At 36.3% G+C, this 13,701-nt stretch overlaps 1 protein-coding gene across 1 annotated transcript; it reads right to left on the reverse strand.

The window, feature by feature from the left end:
- Positions 1-442: 442 nt before the first annotated feature.
- Positions 443-3,558, reverse strand: chrm2a (cholinergic receptor, muscarinic 2a). Its single transcript, XM_088923332.1, has one exon. The coding sequence runs from the start codon at positions 3,489-3,491 to the stop codon at positions 2,010-2,012; it is 1,482 nt and encodes a 493-aa protein (XP_088779458.1). The 5' UTR covers positions 3,492-3,558; the 3' UTR covers positions 443-2,009.
- Between the last annotated feature and the right edge of the window lie 10,143 nt (positions 3,559-13,701).

The following is a 13,701-nucleotide window of genomic DNA, read 5'->3' on the forward strand; positions in this document are numbered from 1 at the left end:
TATTGTTTTAAATATTCATATTTTGAAATGCTTTTTTTTACTTTTATGTGAGTAAAACACTAGTTGCTATAAAAGTAAGAAAGTTTCAAATGAGAGGAAGTTGAGGTCATCTTGCTCATTTGGTATTTACTGTAAGTGACTATACAGTTTAGTATTGAGTGAGTATTAATACTTTAGTATTAAAGGTTTGTCTGCTTTTTGAAGGAGACCATGGTTTGCAACTCAACCAGAAGAGTTTTGTTATAATGAATATTAATCTTGGTACTGGAACATTAATACCAGCCTAGCCACAAACTGGCTGAAGTGTTACTGCGGGCTGGTTAATGATACACCTTTATAGTGGGTGACAAGCAGCCTAAAGGCAATACTATAAAATATGTACTGTACCATGTTGCAGCTATTCTGGAGAACTTTCTTTGCCTTGAGAACAAACCAATTTTTTTTCTTTTTTTCAGACAATGTCACAATTAAGCACTTTACATATTTCATAAACAATAAGACAATCCCTTAATGGAGTTTATAACGAAAGTCCAGGAAGGATGACAACAGCCAAGTTCAATCAGCCTCAGCTGCCCTGAATCATAACCATTCCTTAATGTCATTATCTCACCTTGGAAATGATAAATACCATACATATATGCCTTTTATTTCCCTCACATTTGTCATTTGCACCCCTCTTCCACTCCATATCCACCTGTGCAGGCCCTTTTGGGTCACATCTCACGCCACATGGGAGTCTCAGTCTCCACTTCCAGCGCCAGGAGGTTGATCCTCAGACAAGAGGGTTAAGCCAATATTTACTTTGACTAAAACACTCAATAAACATTACAAATACATTTAATTCTTGGGTGTTGTGAATCCTAATGAATAATAGTTTGTCACAGTACTAAAATAAAGCTGTGCTTAATACTATAATTATATTTATAATGTATCTGTAGCAAAACCATTCTAAAATGTGGATCAGCCAAGTTAACAGAATGTCATGTGGAAAATGGCTTAGTATGTATTGCACGTGGCCTTGGTAGTGAGGTGCTGGGTATAAATATGCAACAAATAGTCAAGTTATGGTGAATCAAGCCTCACTAGAGATAGAAAAGGAAAGATATTCCATTAATGACAGAGCATAAAACTATGGTAGAGACTCTTTTGTAGAGGACAAACCAGAAGGAACTTGCTTGGGCCACTTGCTGTCAAAACCATATACATACACACAGACACACAAGCTACTATGTTCCCCACCACACTGGCTGCAAGTGTGACACAAATACAGGGAATAAAGAAAGAAAATCCCTCCTGTGTGCGTCTCTTCAAAGACTTCATCCCAGTTTCCTCACTTTCTTACTCGTCTTCCATTCATAGTTTTATGAATAAAGTCTTTACATTATTTTTGACAAATACTATATATACAGGTATTTCATTTGTTTTATACTGAAATACAAACACTGTTTGTCATTTCAGTCAGCCCTGTTTTCCCTTAAAATGTGTGTTGTATTTAGTAGCACAGAAGCACTTCCTTTTTCCAAGTTTGAAGACTTTCTAGTTATGTTCTTTACACTTTCTGAGAAAGTTGCTAATATGCATATTTGTGTGTGTACTTCTCTGTTTGTCTCTGTGTGCATATGTGAATTTTAATGGCGAATAATATAAATATGAGCAAAATTGCAGTTCTGTACCTAGTTAACTATATATATGCTTTAGTTTAATTTGTTCACATGTATGTTTTATTTTCTGAGCTTTGTGTTTGTATGCATGTATTTACTGTATGTGGTCAGGTATGGCATGCAGATAACTTCTCTGAGATAACTTCTCGTCTCTTCTTTATTCAGTGCTTTTTCTGTCCATCTGCAAACTTAATATATCAAAAACGCAATTGTTTTCTTCACATGAAGTATAAAAAATCACCAACTCATGTCTTCTCACTTGGTTGCAGTTGCATTTGTGTAAAGTGCTACAATAGGATTTGTTAATGTAGAAAAGTAATTGAAAAAAGTTGAAAAAAACTTTTTTTTTCATCTGGCTGCTCCAATATTCTTGTACTGACAGAGAAGGAGGTGTTTGAATGTCTTTTTGAAGGTGGCATTACAGAGAGCATAGCAAGCAGGGTTGATGGTGCTATTGATGTAGCAGAGCCAGTAGCCAATAGTCCAGACAGTGTTAGGAACACAGCTGGAGCAGAAAGTGTTGATGAGAACCATGACATTGTAGGGAGTCCAGGTCACAATAAAAGCCAAGAGAATGGCAAGGATTGTCCGAGTAACCTTTTTTTCCCGTGATGGGGGCGTTTTCTTCTTCTTTGGGGGTTGCTTAGTCATCTTTACAATTTTACGAGCTACTAGGTTCTGCTTCTCCACCCCTGGGATAATTTCAACTGTAGTGTTGGATGTGGCATAGCAGTCTCCCTTTGGGGATTTAGTCACAATTTTGATACAAGTGAGTTTGGATCCTTCAGCCTTGGCACGATGGCGGGCAGGGGCTTGGCTGGGTGTTGTACCCAAATCCTTAGCAGGCAACACTGACTCCTCATCCTTCAGGTTGGAAGCCACAGCACTAACTGAGGTGGAGTCATTGGAGCTCTCCTTCTCTTCCCCTTGGCCACAGGTCTCCATACCTCCATCTTCTCCTGTTGTAGAAGGGGTTTTACCATTTTGAAGCTTTCCGTCATGTTGGTTGGCCAGGTGTTGATTCTGATTCTGATTCAGGACCTGCTCCCTTTCTACTTCCTCTGCATTCACATTATTGTTGTTGGGTTTGACAATTTGTCCCCGCACCAAACTTGGGGAGAAAGCCTCCTGGTTGCCAGAAGGTTTCCTATGATCCTTCTTTATGCGGCTTTTGCTGGCCATGGAGATCTGCCAGTAGAGAACCATCATAATGATGACAGGCAGGTAAAAAGCTGCGATGGCTGTGCCGAAGGTGACTGCTGCATTGGAGAAAAATTGGATGTAACACTCTCTTTCAGGTACAGTTCGCCCCCCAACTATGAATTGCCAGAACAGGATAGCTGGAGCCCAGAGGATAAAAGACAGGACCCAGGCTGCAGCAATCATCATACCAGCCATCTTTGTGGTTCTCTTAACTGGGTAGCTGAGAGGCTTAGTGACACAAAAATAGCGGTCAAAACTGATGATGAGCAAGTTCATTACTGAGGCATTGCTGACCACGTAATCGAGGGCTAACCACAAATCACAGACAACAGGCCCAAGGGGCCAGTAGCCAATGACAGTGTATACTGTGTACAGATTCATGGAACAAACCCCAATGATAAGGTCAGCACAGGCCAGACTGAAGAGGAAGTAGTTGTTGACTGTTTGCAAGTTCCTGTTTACCTTAATGGAAACCATGACCAGGATATTCCCAATAACTGTGACCAGACTAAGTGATCCTGCCACGAGAACAATAAAAACAACCTCCACTGTCTTGTAGGGGCTTTCTGGAAGTATGAAACCTGTGTCATTGCCTTGAGAGGCATTTGTGTATGTATAGTTGGCCATTTGGAATCCCTTCTGCTTTCACTTAGTCTCCTGCTGTCAGCTGGGACAGAGTTTTGGAGCCACCTACACCTAGGTAGAAAAAGAGAAAATGAGATATGTTTAGATATTGATCAGAGTACCAGATGTTACGCTTGTCTTCATATTGTCTTCTGACTAATCATGTAAGGGCTAAAATATACACCATGTAAAGATGCTCTCAATCATTGAAATATATAGTATAATAATGTAAAGTAGAGTAAGACTAAAGATAATAAAGTACCGTAGTACTATAAAGTACTATGATAGACTTATTTCATGTAATATTCTTTATTCTCATGCAGGTTTTGACTTTACACCTTTCTCCACCCCTCTCCACTTTGCACTTCCTGAGTTGCCTCTCCCTCCTCCTCCAGTTTTCCAGCTTTTGTTCTCCTGTGCTATTTAATCTCTGCCGTCTACCCTGTCTTTCTCACACCTGAAGAAGGCTCCACGGCCGAAACGTTATGTTTCCTTTCTTTTCTTTTCAGCGTGGAATAAACCCGTTACCTGTTCCCTTACACCCTACACATGATGACGCAACTACCTACTTGAAGTACTATAGATTAGGTCTATCTATAGATTAGGTGAAACTACTATGTAGCAAGGTGCTCATTGGTGTCTCTTGCCAGCAGCCATATCACCCTCTAACTCACAACTGACAACCCACTGAAGCTAAGCAGGTGTGAGCCTGGTCAGTACCTGGATGGGAAGACCTCTTGGGAAAAACTAAGGTTGCTGCTGGAAGAGGTGTTAGTGGGGCCCGCAGGGGGCGCTCACCCTGCGGTCCGTGTGTGTCCTAATGCCCCAGTATAGTGATGGGGACACTATACTGTAAACAGGCGCTGTCCTTCGGATGAGACGTAAAACTGAGGTCCTGACTCTCTGTGGTCATTAAAAAATCCCAGGGCATTTCTAGAAAAGAGTAGGGGTGTAACCCTGGCGTCCTGGCCAAATTTCCCATTGGCCCTTACCAATCATAGCCTTCTAATAATCTCTCTTTATGAATTGGCTTCATTACTCTGCTCTCCTCCCCACTGATAGCTGATGTGGGGTGAGCGTTCTGGTGCACTATGGCTGCCATCGCATCATCCAGGTGGATGCTGCACATTGGTGGTGGTGGAGGGGAGTCCCCATTACCTGTAAAGCGCTTTGAGTGGAGTGTCCAGAAAAGCGCTATCTAAGTGTAAGCAATTATTATTATCATCATTATCATCATATAGTATAATGTATGAGATTATTGAACAAGAACTACCACAGAAGGTGAAAATGTAAAATTGAAATCAATTTTACAATAATACATTAAATAAGCAAGCTAGTGCTTTACCCCAATGAAATCCTTCCATTTAGAGAATAAATTACAAAATAACTCACATTCCATATTTCAACATATAAGTTTTAAATATAGTGTTTTTATATACTGCAGGTTGCATGCAGAAACATTAACAGTTCCATTTCTTCCAGGAGAATTAAAAAATAAAGTAAAATGCATAATTCATTTAGTTTATAGGATTCTGTTCAATATTTCCAAACTTTTTGTTAAATTTCTCTGTCATACAATGCATATATAAATTGAAATTACATATAATCAATAAATTAAGTAAGCTGAAATGCACAATATCCACACTGCACTCCTCTCTGAACTCAAAGAAGAACGAATTGTTTACATAGTATACATTTTCAGAATTGACATCTAATGTATGACATAAGATAAGGGTATATTCTTTAAAGAAAACACATAAAGATCCTTTTGAAATAATACAAAATACATATTTTTAAAGCAAATGTTTCCAATAAAATTGTGTCACATGAATTCCACTCAATTATCTTTAACTATAGTAAGTGAATTATACAACATAAATAAGCAGGCTATCATATGTCTAGGAAGCATAGATGTTTGTTAATCAAGAACTACTGCTCTGAATGTAATAACAGAGCACCTTTGCCCATGTATATTGATTAGATAGGAGATGTTTATGCTGAATTATTATGCTTAAAGCTTACAGTATGTTTCAGGAAGTGAGATTGAGAGAATTCACAGAATGAACTTATAACAAATGTTTGGGAGGGATGACAACAATCAGACTCAGCTGTCAGTAATTTGTAATCAATCCTGACATAATGTACTCAACTAAACATTATAAATACCATGCATAATCCCATTCTCTCCCTTTTCCATCCCTCTTCCACCTCATCTACAACTTTGCAGCTACTCCTTGGTCACTCCACATTCTGCATGGGGGTCCTAGCCTCCTCATGCTATGGCCAGGCTGTTAGCCATCGGCAAAGCAGGTTAAGAAAAATGTATAATGACAAAAACATTCAATAAGCCTTTTAATATGCTTAATTCTTGAGTGTTGTTATTCCTAGTGAAATAATACTTATGATTTCATATCACCTATGTCTACAAAAAGACCAAAGTTTAAATGTGTGGCCTTGTCACTAGTATGTGAAGACAGCTGTGTACTCAATAGTACATAATGTGTATGATCAAAGAACTGTGTAGGATTAATTTATAAACTCAACTAAAATATAACTATCCTCATGTTAAAAATATGTTTTGACATAAGGTTAGTTCCTTATAACTCACAAAGATGCATTGGAGTGAATCTGCTGACCTCAGAGATACAAAATATTTTACTTGTAAGAGGCCTGTTTTCAGTTAAATGAATCTGTTGTGTCTATGAAATACATGCAATTTCATCAATTTGCTATGGTTCTGTCTTGAATCCAAAAGTCATAATTTTTTAAAGGAGTCCTGTAGTCCAGTTTTTCTGTTACATTTCTCATTTTGTATTAACATTAAATACAAAAAGTAACTTTGACTTTTAAATATAATGTAAAAATGTAACTTTGACTTTGAATTGTATATTCTGCCAGATATAGAAAACCCCCATCAAAAAACTGAAACATTATTTCAGGACTCCAGAGAAACTGAGCTGAAGCTCTCTCACTGAATCCGGCAAGGCATTCAAGATATAACTGGAATAGTAAAGTTTGTAGTAAAAGGAGTATTAAAGTGTGAGAAGGATGTTTCTTGTTAATTTTTGTTCTAATTACAACTGACATTAGGATTTTGATTATGAATTTGAATTAAACTGGTGATAAAAAACTGTATGGAATACACTAAAACAGAACACTGTATGTCTAGGAGTACCCCTTGGCAACCAAGTGAATAATCTGTAAAACATTGAAAGCCACCTTTGAATCTCATCAGAGAGGATTCACCTGTAGGAGAGAAACCTATGATCAATTATCACCTGTGGGAGAGAACCTACAGTATGTACTGTATTTATCAGTGTGGCATAGTCTATCAATCTCCCTGCTTTCCTGGGACATCCACCTCATTATTTGACAACCACTGAGTCTCTGTCCAAAATGAAATGCCATTCTGTTGCATTGCACATTAATCCTCACCCACAGTATGGTCACTTTAAACTAGAGAAACGCCTCCTTACAGAGGTCCCCAAGAAATCAATGGTAGCCTGTCAGGACCACACATTCCCAATCCTACAGTTTTGTCTCCTGAGAGAATGCTGTATTTAAGTTCTTCCCCACCACTGTGCATGGAGACACAATGAGAATATTTTATTAAAAAGTCAGTCACAGCAGATTCTCTGCTCGGTGGGATTATTCTTGTTGAGAGTTAATGTGCATCTCTTTCCTTAATGGGTAACACATCCCATTCTTTTATGTGGAAAAAGATTGTTCATTCAGACAAAGAAAGATTGCAAATGAGAGGAGGCCTTTCGGCCCATTAATCCCATTATGTTGCTACCAGCTAATTTACCCGAAAATCTCATCAAGCCGTTTCTTGAAAGCTAGGGAATTGGCCTTGAAAGTGTGGCTGGGTAGCATGTCACAGACTCCCACAGTCTTTTGTGTAAAAATCTTCCTCATGTTCTTAGTTTTCAGCAATTCTTTACAGCTTTCTTATATTCACGTTTCATTATTTTTGAAAAGTTGTAATAATTGAAGAAGACCACATCTAGATATGTCTAGATATGTTTCTCACAATACATTTCAAGGACAATATGTGGCTCCATATTAAAACAACTTGGTGTTTTGCATATATGTATTGAATTACCCCTTTCTCTCATCTGCAGCATTCCAAAAAGATGGTGACATTTATACAGTAAATGCCTGATGAGTAGTACTATTTTTTAATTGTACACTGTTTAGTTCAAAAACAGGTCAGCTAAATATTTTCTAATAATTTTTAAATATCACAGCCTTTTCAAAATAAATGTAAAATATTGCGTTTCAAATGTTTAAGAGATGTGAAAATTATTGTTTCACTGAAAAGTTTCTATTTTTTGTTAACCTACAAGCAAGGTCATAAAAAGTTTTTGAAAAATTCAGTACATTTGAAAATGTTATGCTCATATCTGAAGGTCTGTTGACCCAGCCCCAGGGTGAATTAGCCAGCTTTTAGCTTGAGGTTTTAGTTAGATTCGCTTTAGGCTGAAGACATTTCAAATGGGACTGCAGCATAATCCTAGGGTTCCACTGTCAACCCAGGAATAACTCCGCTATTATATAACCGAGTTATGGCTTGAGGTCTGTTGGCCTGCAGGCTCTTACAGTAGATTTCGGTTGGGAATTTTAGAGTTAATGCTCAAATTCATTCTGTGCCTGCCCATGTTTCTACGCAGTGGTATCCCTGTACACTTTAGATAGCTCAAGGCAAGAGGAGACTTCTGGGAGCCTGATATGAAGATATGAATCATTCAGATCCTGTGAATATGGACTCTTTGTGAAGAATGCTGCTGTAATACACAGATAATGTTTTCTGTCCATGATAGGAGAGGATAGGAGTGTGATTTGGAGACCTCTGGGTTCTCCACTAAAAATACTGCAATCTTCAGAGAATCTTTGAAACTTTTCATCAAAGCCAAAAATTTGAAAGAAAGTAATATTCATATCCAGTTTTCTGAAAATATACCAATGTATCTAAAACAAAAAGATATATAAGATGTATCTATAATAAAAACATTGTGAATGCAAAGCAGCAGATAATTTACAAAGGATTCATTAAATGATTAATTTAATACAAATTAAGATATCAGAAGTGTTTCAAGAAACAGCTGGAGGTAAGCTTTGCTCTCTGTGTTTTTTAAAATTGTGCCGTGCATAAGATGCCAATTTTCCCTAACTTTTATGTTGGCATGCTTTTCTGATATCTCAGATAAAGTCCCTGGGTGGTCATCACTATCATGCTACTTACAAATATTTTTAACTGGATTTAAAACAAATATTGCTTGTAATTTGTACAACATTTCATCCAGAGGAATCCCAAAGTGCTTGTACACAGGAAGAAGTGTACTTTGTCTTCCACTGAAGTGTACACCTACTGTACATGTCCACCTACTGTACATGTTTCCCATCCCAGTATTGACCAAAACCATCCTGCTTAGATTTGGATACATGGTAATCTCAGGCTACAAAAGTATAGTGCTGCTGGCTGATTAGGAACAACATCACAATTATTTTAATAAATACACACACAATGAACATTGTTTTCTTACTGCATGTGTTTAAAAACAGGTAGAATCAAAATACCACTAGCTGATGAGGTTTTCAGGTTTACATCTAGACTGTTTTATTTAAATCTTTATTTCAATATTTTTTAATTAAATTACTGTTTTATCATCAATTATCTTTTGTAACACAAGATGATGCTCAGTCATCTATTCAATGCTAATGTATGCTAATATTCACACCTCTCTACACCTATTCTGACTTCACACCTTTTGATTGGCCTCTCTTTCTGTCCCCTGCTCCCGCCTCTCGCTTCTCCTCTCTCCCAGTCTTTGTTCTCCAGCTACTTTACCTTTGCTTACTGCCTTGTCTTTCTCACACCTTAAGAACGTTGTGTTTTCTTTCTTTTTTCAGCATGGAATAAACCTATTACTTGTTCCTATTCAATGCTAATATCAACTGAGCCTACTTCCCTTACATTTTTATGTCTCCTACAGCATGATGTCCTTGTACAGGCTCAAATTTATCTTGCAACCCTTTGGATATAATAATTACAGAAAACTAAAAAATTACTGAGATTTGAGAAGAAAAGGTTGTAATTCTATATTATAAGTGGTTCAAATCTATAATGAATAATTTGAAATAATTGTTTACATCTGTAATACAAATCCAGCAGCTTTTCAAACAGTTTGGTACATCAACTGGTAAGTCATAAAAGACTTTTTAAAAGTGACAACATTAATGCAAGGTGTGGTTTATGAGAAACAAGGAAAAACTTAAAATGAAGTACAAAATTGCATTTGACAACTTATTGTTATTATTATATAAGAGTTACCTGAGAAGTTTTTGAAATGTAGATTTAAGTAGGAAGTGTTTTGAGAGAGATTTAGGTTAGCTGTAACAAAACCCTCAAAAATGAAAAACTGTCTGCTTGATAGTGACTGTACTTTTATCTAAATTGACATTGGAACGTTTGTCCCAAAATGTTGTAGCTTGACATTTGAAAATCTGTAAACTTCCCTCTGTTTGTGATATGAAATAAAGATAACAACTCACGTGTTACAGATGAAGCCATTCAAACTGCACGGTACAAACCCATACCCAATGCAACTACCCACAAGCCACTGCAGCATACTTCAGCATGTGATTGGCTGGCCAAAATGACCAACAGGAGCACTCGTGCTGCATTGGTCATTATTGAAAAGATTTAATCATTTAATCTCTTTACTGTGCACGTTTTAATCCACTTAGTATTGAATATTTATAAGAATTTTACAACTAAAGGGACATTTTAGTAGTTGAGCATAAAAAGAAGAGGAGCATAATGCATCTAATGGTCATAAATAATATTAATTTAGGAACATAAACATATCATGTAAACTGTATATGGCTGGTATTGGTATTTTAAAGAAAAAATACACACCAGTATTCCACTTTCTCCCTAAACATTTTAAGCATCAAAGCCTTATATGTGGTTATTTTGGAAAGGTTTTTACTTGCTTCTTCTGACCATATTACGTTTATATACTTTGTGAAAAGTGATACTTTTAACGTTCTTCTGTGAATTCGCATGTTATCGGCATAAATAAAAGCATACTTTTAGAATTTGATTAACAGGGAATATAATATGGAATCACATATCTAAACAAATAATGATATAATTACTGTATATTCATATATTGTAGCACAAACAGTACTATAAGACTTTCTATTGATATGTGTACTGCTGTTTCACTGCTTTCCATGTGGCTGTGGTGTGATGGCTTAAGCACCTACTTTATAAGTCTGAGGTCTGCAGTTCAAGCCCTATAGTTGCCATTAGTTTTCTTTTAACAAATAAAAATTTCTTTGAAAAACTAAAATAGCAAATATTATTGACACTATATTGACATTTTTTTATATTTCTAAATATCACAACATGTTCGAAGCTAAGTAATTTCAATTTAATTTAATTTATTTTATTCAATTTAATTTGTAATTTCAAACTGCTACTGATATTATTACTGATAATAAATAATATCGACACTATATTGAATTTGTTGGTATTTCTAAATATCACAAAACACATTTTAAAGACCTCGTCTTCTGAAAATTTCCACAGCCTCTACATAAAACTATCAGTGAGATAATTCTCTTTTTGTAAACCTCAGGTTTTTCAGCAATGCGTAATTACACACTTACAAGAAACACGAGGGGACCACTGTGTACACGCGCTCACAACACGAGAAATACTGCTCAATACGGCCTCGTGCGATAAGAACCTTAGGAAGCAGAACAGCGCAGTCTCCAATTACCCAGACTGTATGCATGGGAATAAAGCTTTGGTTGATTTCTGAAACCCTTTCTTCATTTCTTGTTTTCATTCATCAGGGAAAATTCATATTCTTTACTAAACAACTTTTTAAAAACAGCACCCAATGATGTTCAGATCATGATATCTATGATTTTTTTACACAGAAGACTGACACAGCTATATTTGGCTAGTGTGTATTGTTGGTTTAGGGTTCTGTAGCATTCCAGTTTATGTTGTGTTTGTACTTGCAAGAATAGCGATTACAAACATTAAAAAACATTCTTGCTTTATACTGTACAACTGAGCAGTCTTGTTTTTATAAAATATACTGACTTTTTTATGTTTAATGTGTAAGATGCTGTAATACAGTTTAAAATCATATTTAAATATTTATTTATTTAAAATCAATAGTCATGTTTGATCCCAAGAGGAAGCACAATTTGCTCCTGCTTTGTTTAACAATGGTATGAAAAATAAATCTAAATGGTGAGAAAGCAATGCTTAAAGTTAATTAAGATACTTAGAAGACAAAGATAATGATTTACATTGCATTGTCAGATTGTGAATCAATAAAGGCATTTAATTAAACGCGACAAAATAGGGGTAATGGGGACTCTCTTACTATTTCTCTATTATTATCAAAACTCGTTCAATTGTGGTTCTTTTAGAAACATTTTGACATGTTCCTTGTAACTACACTGCTGTCGATATTGTAGCAATAGAGAAAATGAAACACTTGGAGTTTGTAATGTAGGGATTTCTATATGTCATCTAGTAGTTTCAATAGTGACAAAGGCTAAACCGACCTGCCTGCCACACACACACATGCCTCAGGACGGTGACGTCACTGTCTTTCATATGAATCCTTAGGAAGAACACAAAACAAGCCTGTTAGCCTGGTTTTTGCCTAAAAAATCAAGCCCAAGAAAGTGAAGTAGCATTAACTAGCAAAGGTGTTTTGCAGACGTAGACATAGTACGTAATTTAGGCTTTATGAACTATAATAATTAATAACCCTTATTAATCGAATCCCAGGTGTGAGTTCATAAAGCCTGAATTACATACTATGCCTACGTCTGTGAAACATCTGATCATCTACTCTAAAGGTTTCTAAAGATTTCAGTGTTTTGTGTATATTCTAATCACAGTGGGGGCAGGGTGTGTGGGGACAGGTTTAGGCTGAAATTAAATTGGGGATCTGTATTCTTCACACCTGAAACATTTCCTCTGAAAGCGTTTTCTTCCCTGTTTAGCTGATCTTTTGCTGCCTACGCATGCTTACACAACTCCCTAGGTAAATTATCATACTTCACTGAGAAAGCTTTAGAGAACTTAACATTTTTATTATCAACAAATTGTAAATACAACATTTACATTGGCGTTATTAATTTTGCACTTAAGTGTATGGAGGAGTGTTAGCTGTCAATGAGAGCAGACCCCCCCTCTTAGGCTGGGCAAAAGATTTTTTTAATTTTTAAAAAATAAATAAAAAATGAGATATCATGATGTGTTCCTGCTTAACTTAGACATTGCATGACTTTAAAAGCTATAAAAGCAGCTTTCGATAGTTAATAACCACCTTTTATATTTAACAAAATATATTTACAAATCCTTTCGCCTGGCAATCTACCTGAATGTCCAACTATCTGAGAAGCCCTCCGTGAAACCATGTTTGCTGATATTATTACTGACAATAAATATTATCGACACTATATTGTCATTACAAACATGTATGCCATACGGCGTATGCGTTACTGAAGCTAAAAGTTTAGCCTCTGTCACTAATGTAACCACTAAATAAAGACATAAATATAGAAATCCCTACGTTACAAACTGTATATGGCTGGTATTGGTATTTTAAAGAAAAATTACAGACCAGTATGTTTCTCCCTAAACATTTTAAGCATCAAAGTCTTACATGTGGTAATTTTGGAAATGTTTTTACGTGCTCCTTCCTTCTGACCATATTAAGTTTATAATATTTTTCCTGTCCGTGAGGGGAAGGGGGACTGTCTTTCATTAGAAGGTTATCCTATTCTACTCTGAGAATGTAGAGGGGGAGGAAAAGTGCCCGCGGTAATTTAATTAGTAATAAAATTCGCACTGTTTCCCTTGTCAAGATATGGACAGAAGAATATTCGTGTGTGGTAAAAAAATGGAGTAAAAACAACATAGTGAAGTCTTTGAAAACATTCACAATGTGCTTTGTACACACAGCAAGCGTTTTCGTAACTCTAGGAAGTTTTGTGAAAACACTACAAGTGTGCCAAAATCATTTTCGAACTTCAAGCTAACTTATCCCAGTGTGTTCCAGATGGTGCAGAATTGTGCATCAATCAAAACCCAGAGTTTCCCCGAGTGTCAGAAAAAAATAATCAGCTCACTGATACGATTATGTAGGGGTTGTGAAAAATTTCACAA

Source organism: Atractosteus spatula, chromosome 8, assembly GCF_055471065.1.
Source record: "Atractosteus spatula isolate fAtrSpa1 chromosome 8, fAtrSpa1.hap1, whole genome shotgun sequence".
NCBI lineage: Eukaryota > Metazoa > Chordata > Actinopteri > Semionotiformes > Lepisosteidae > Atractosteus > Atractosteus spatula.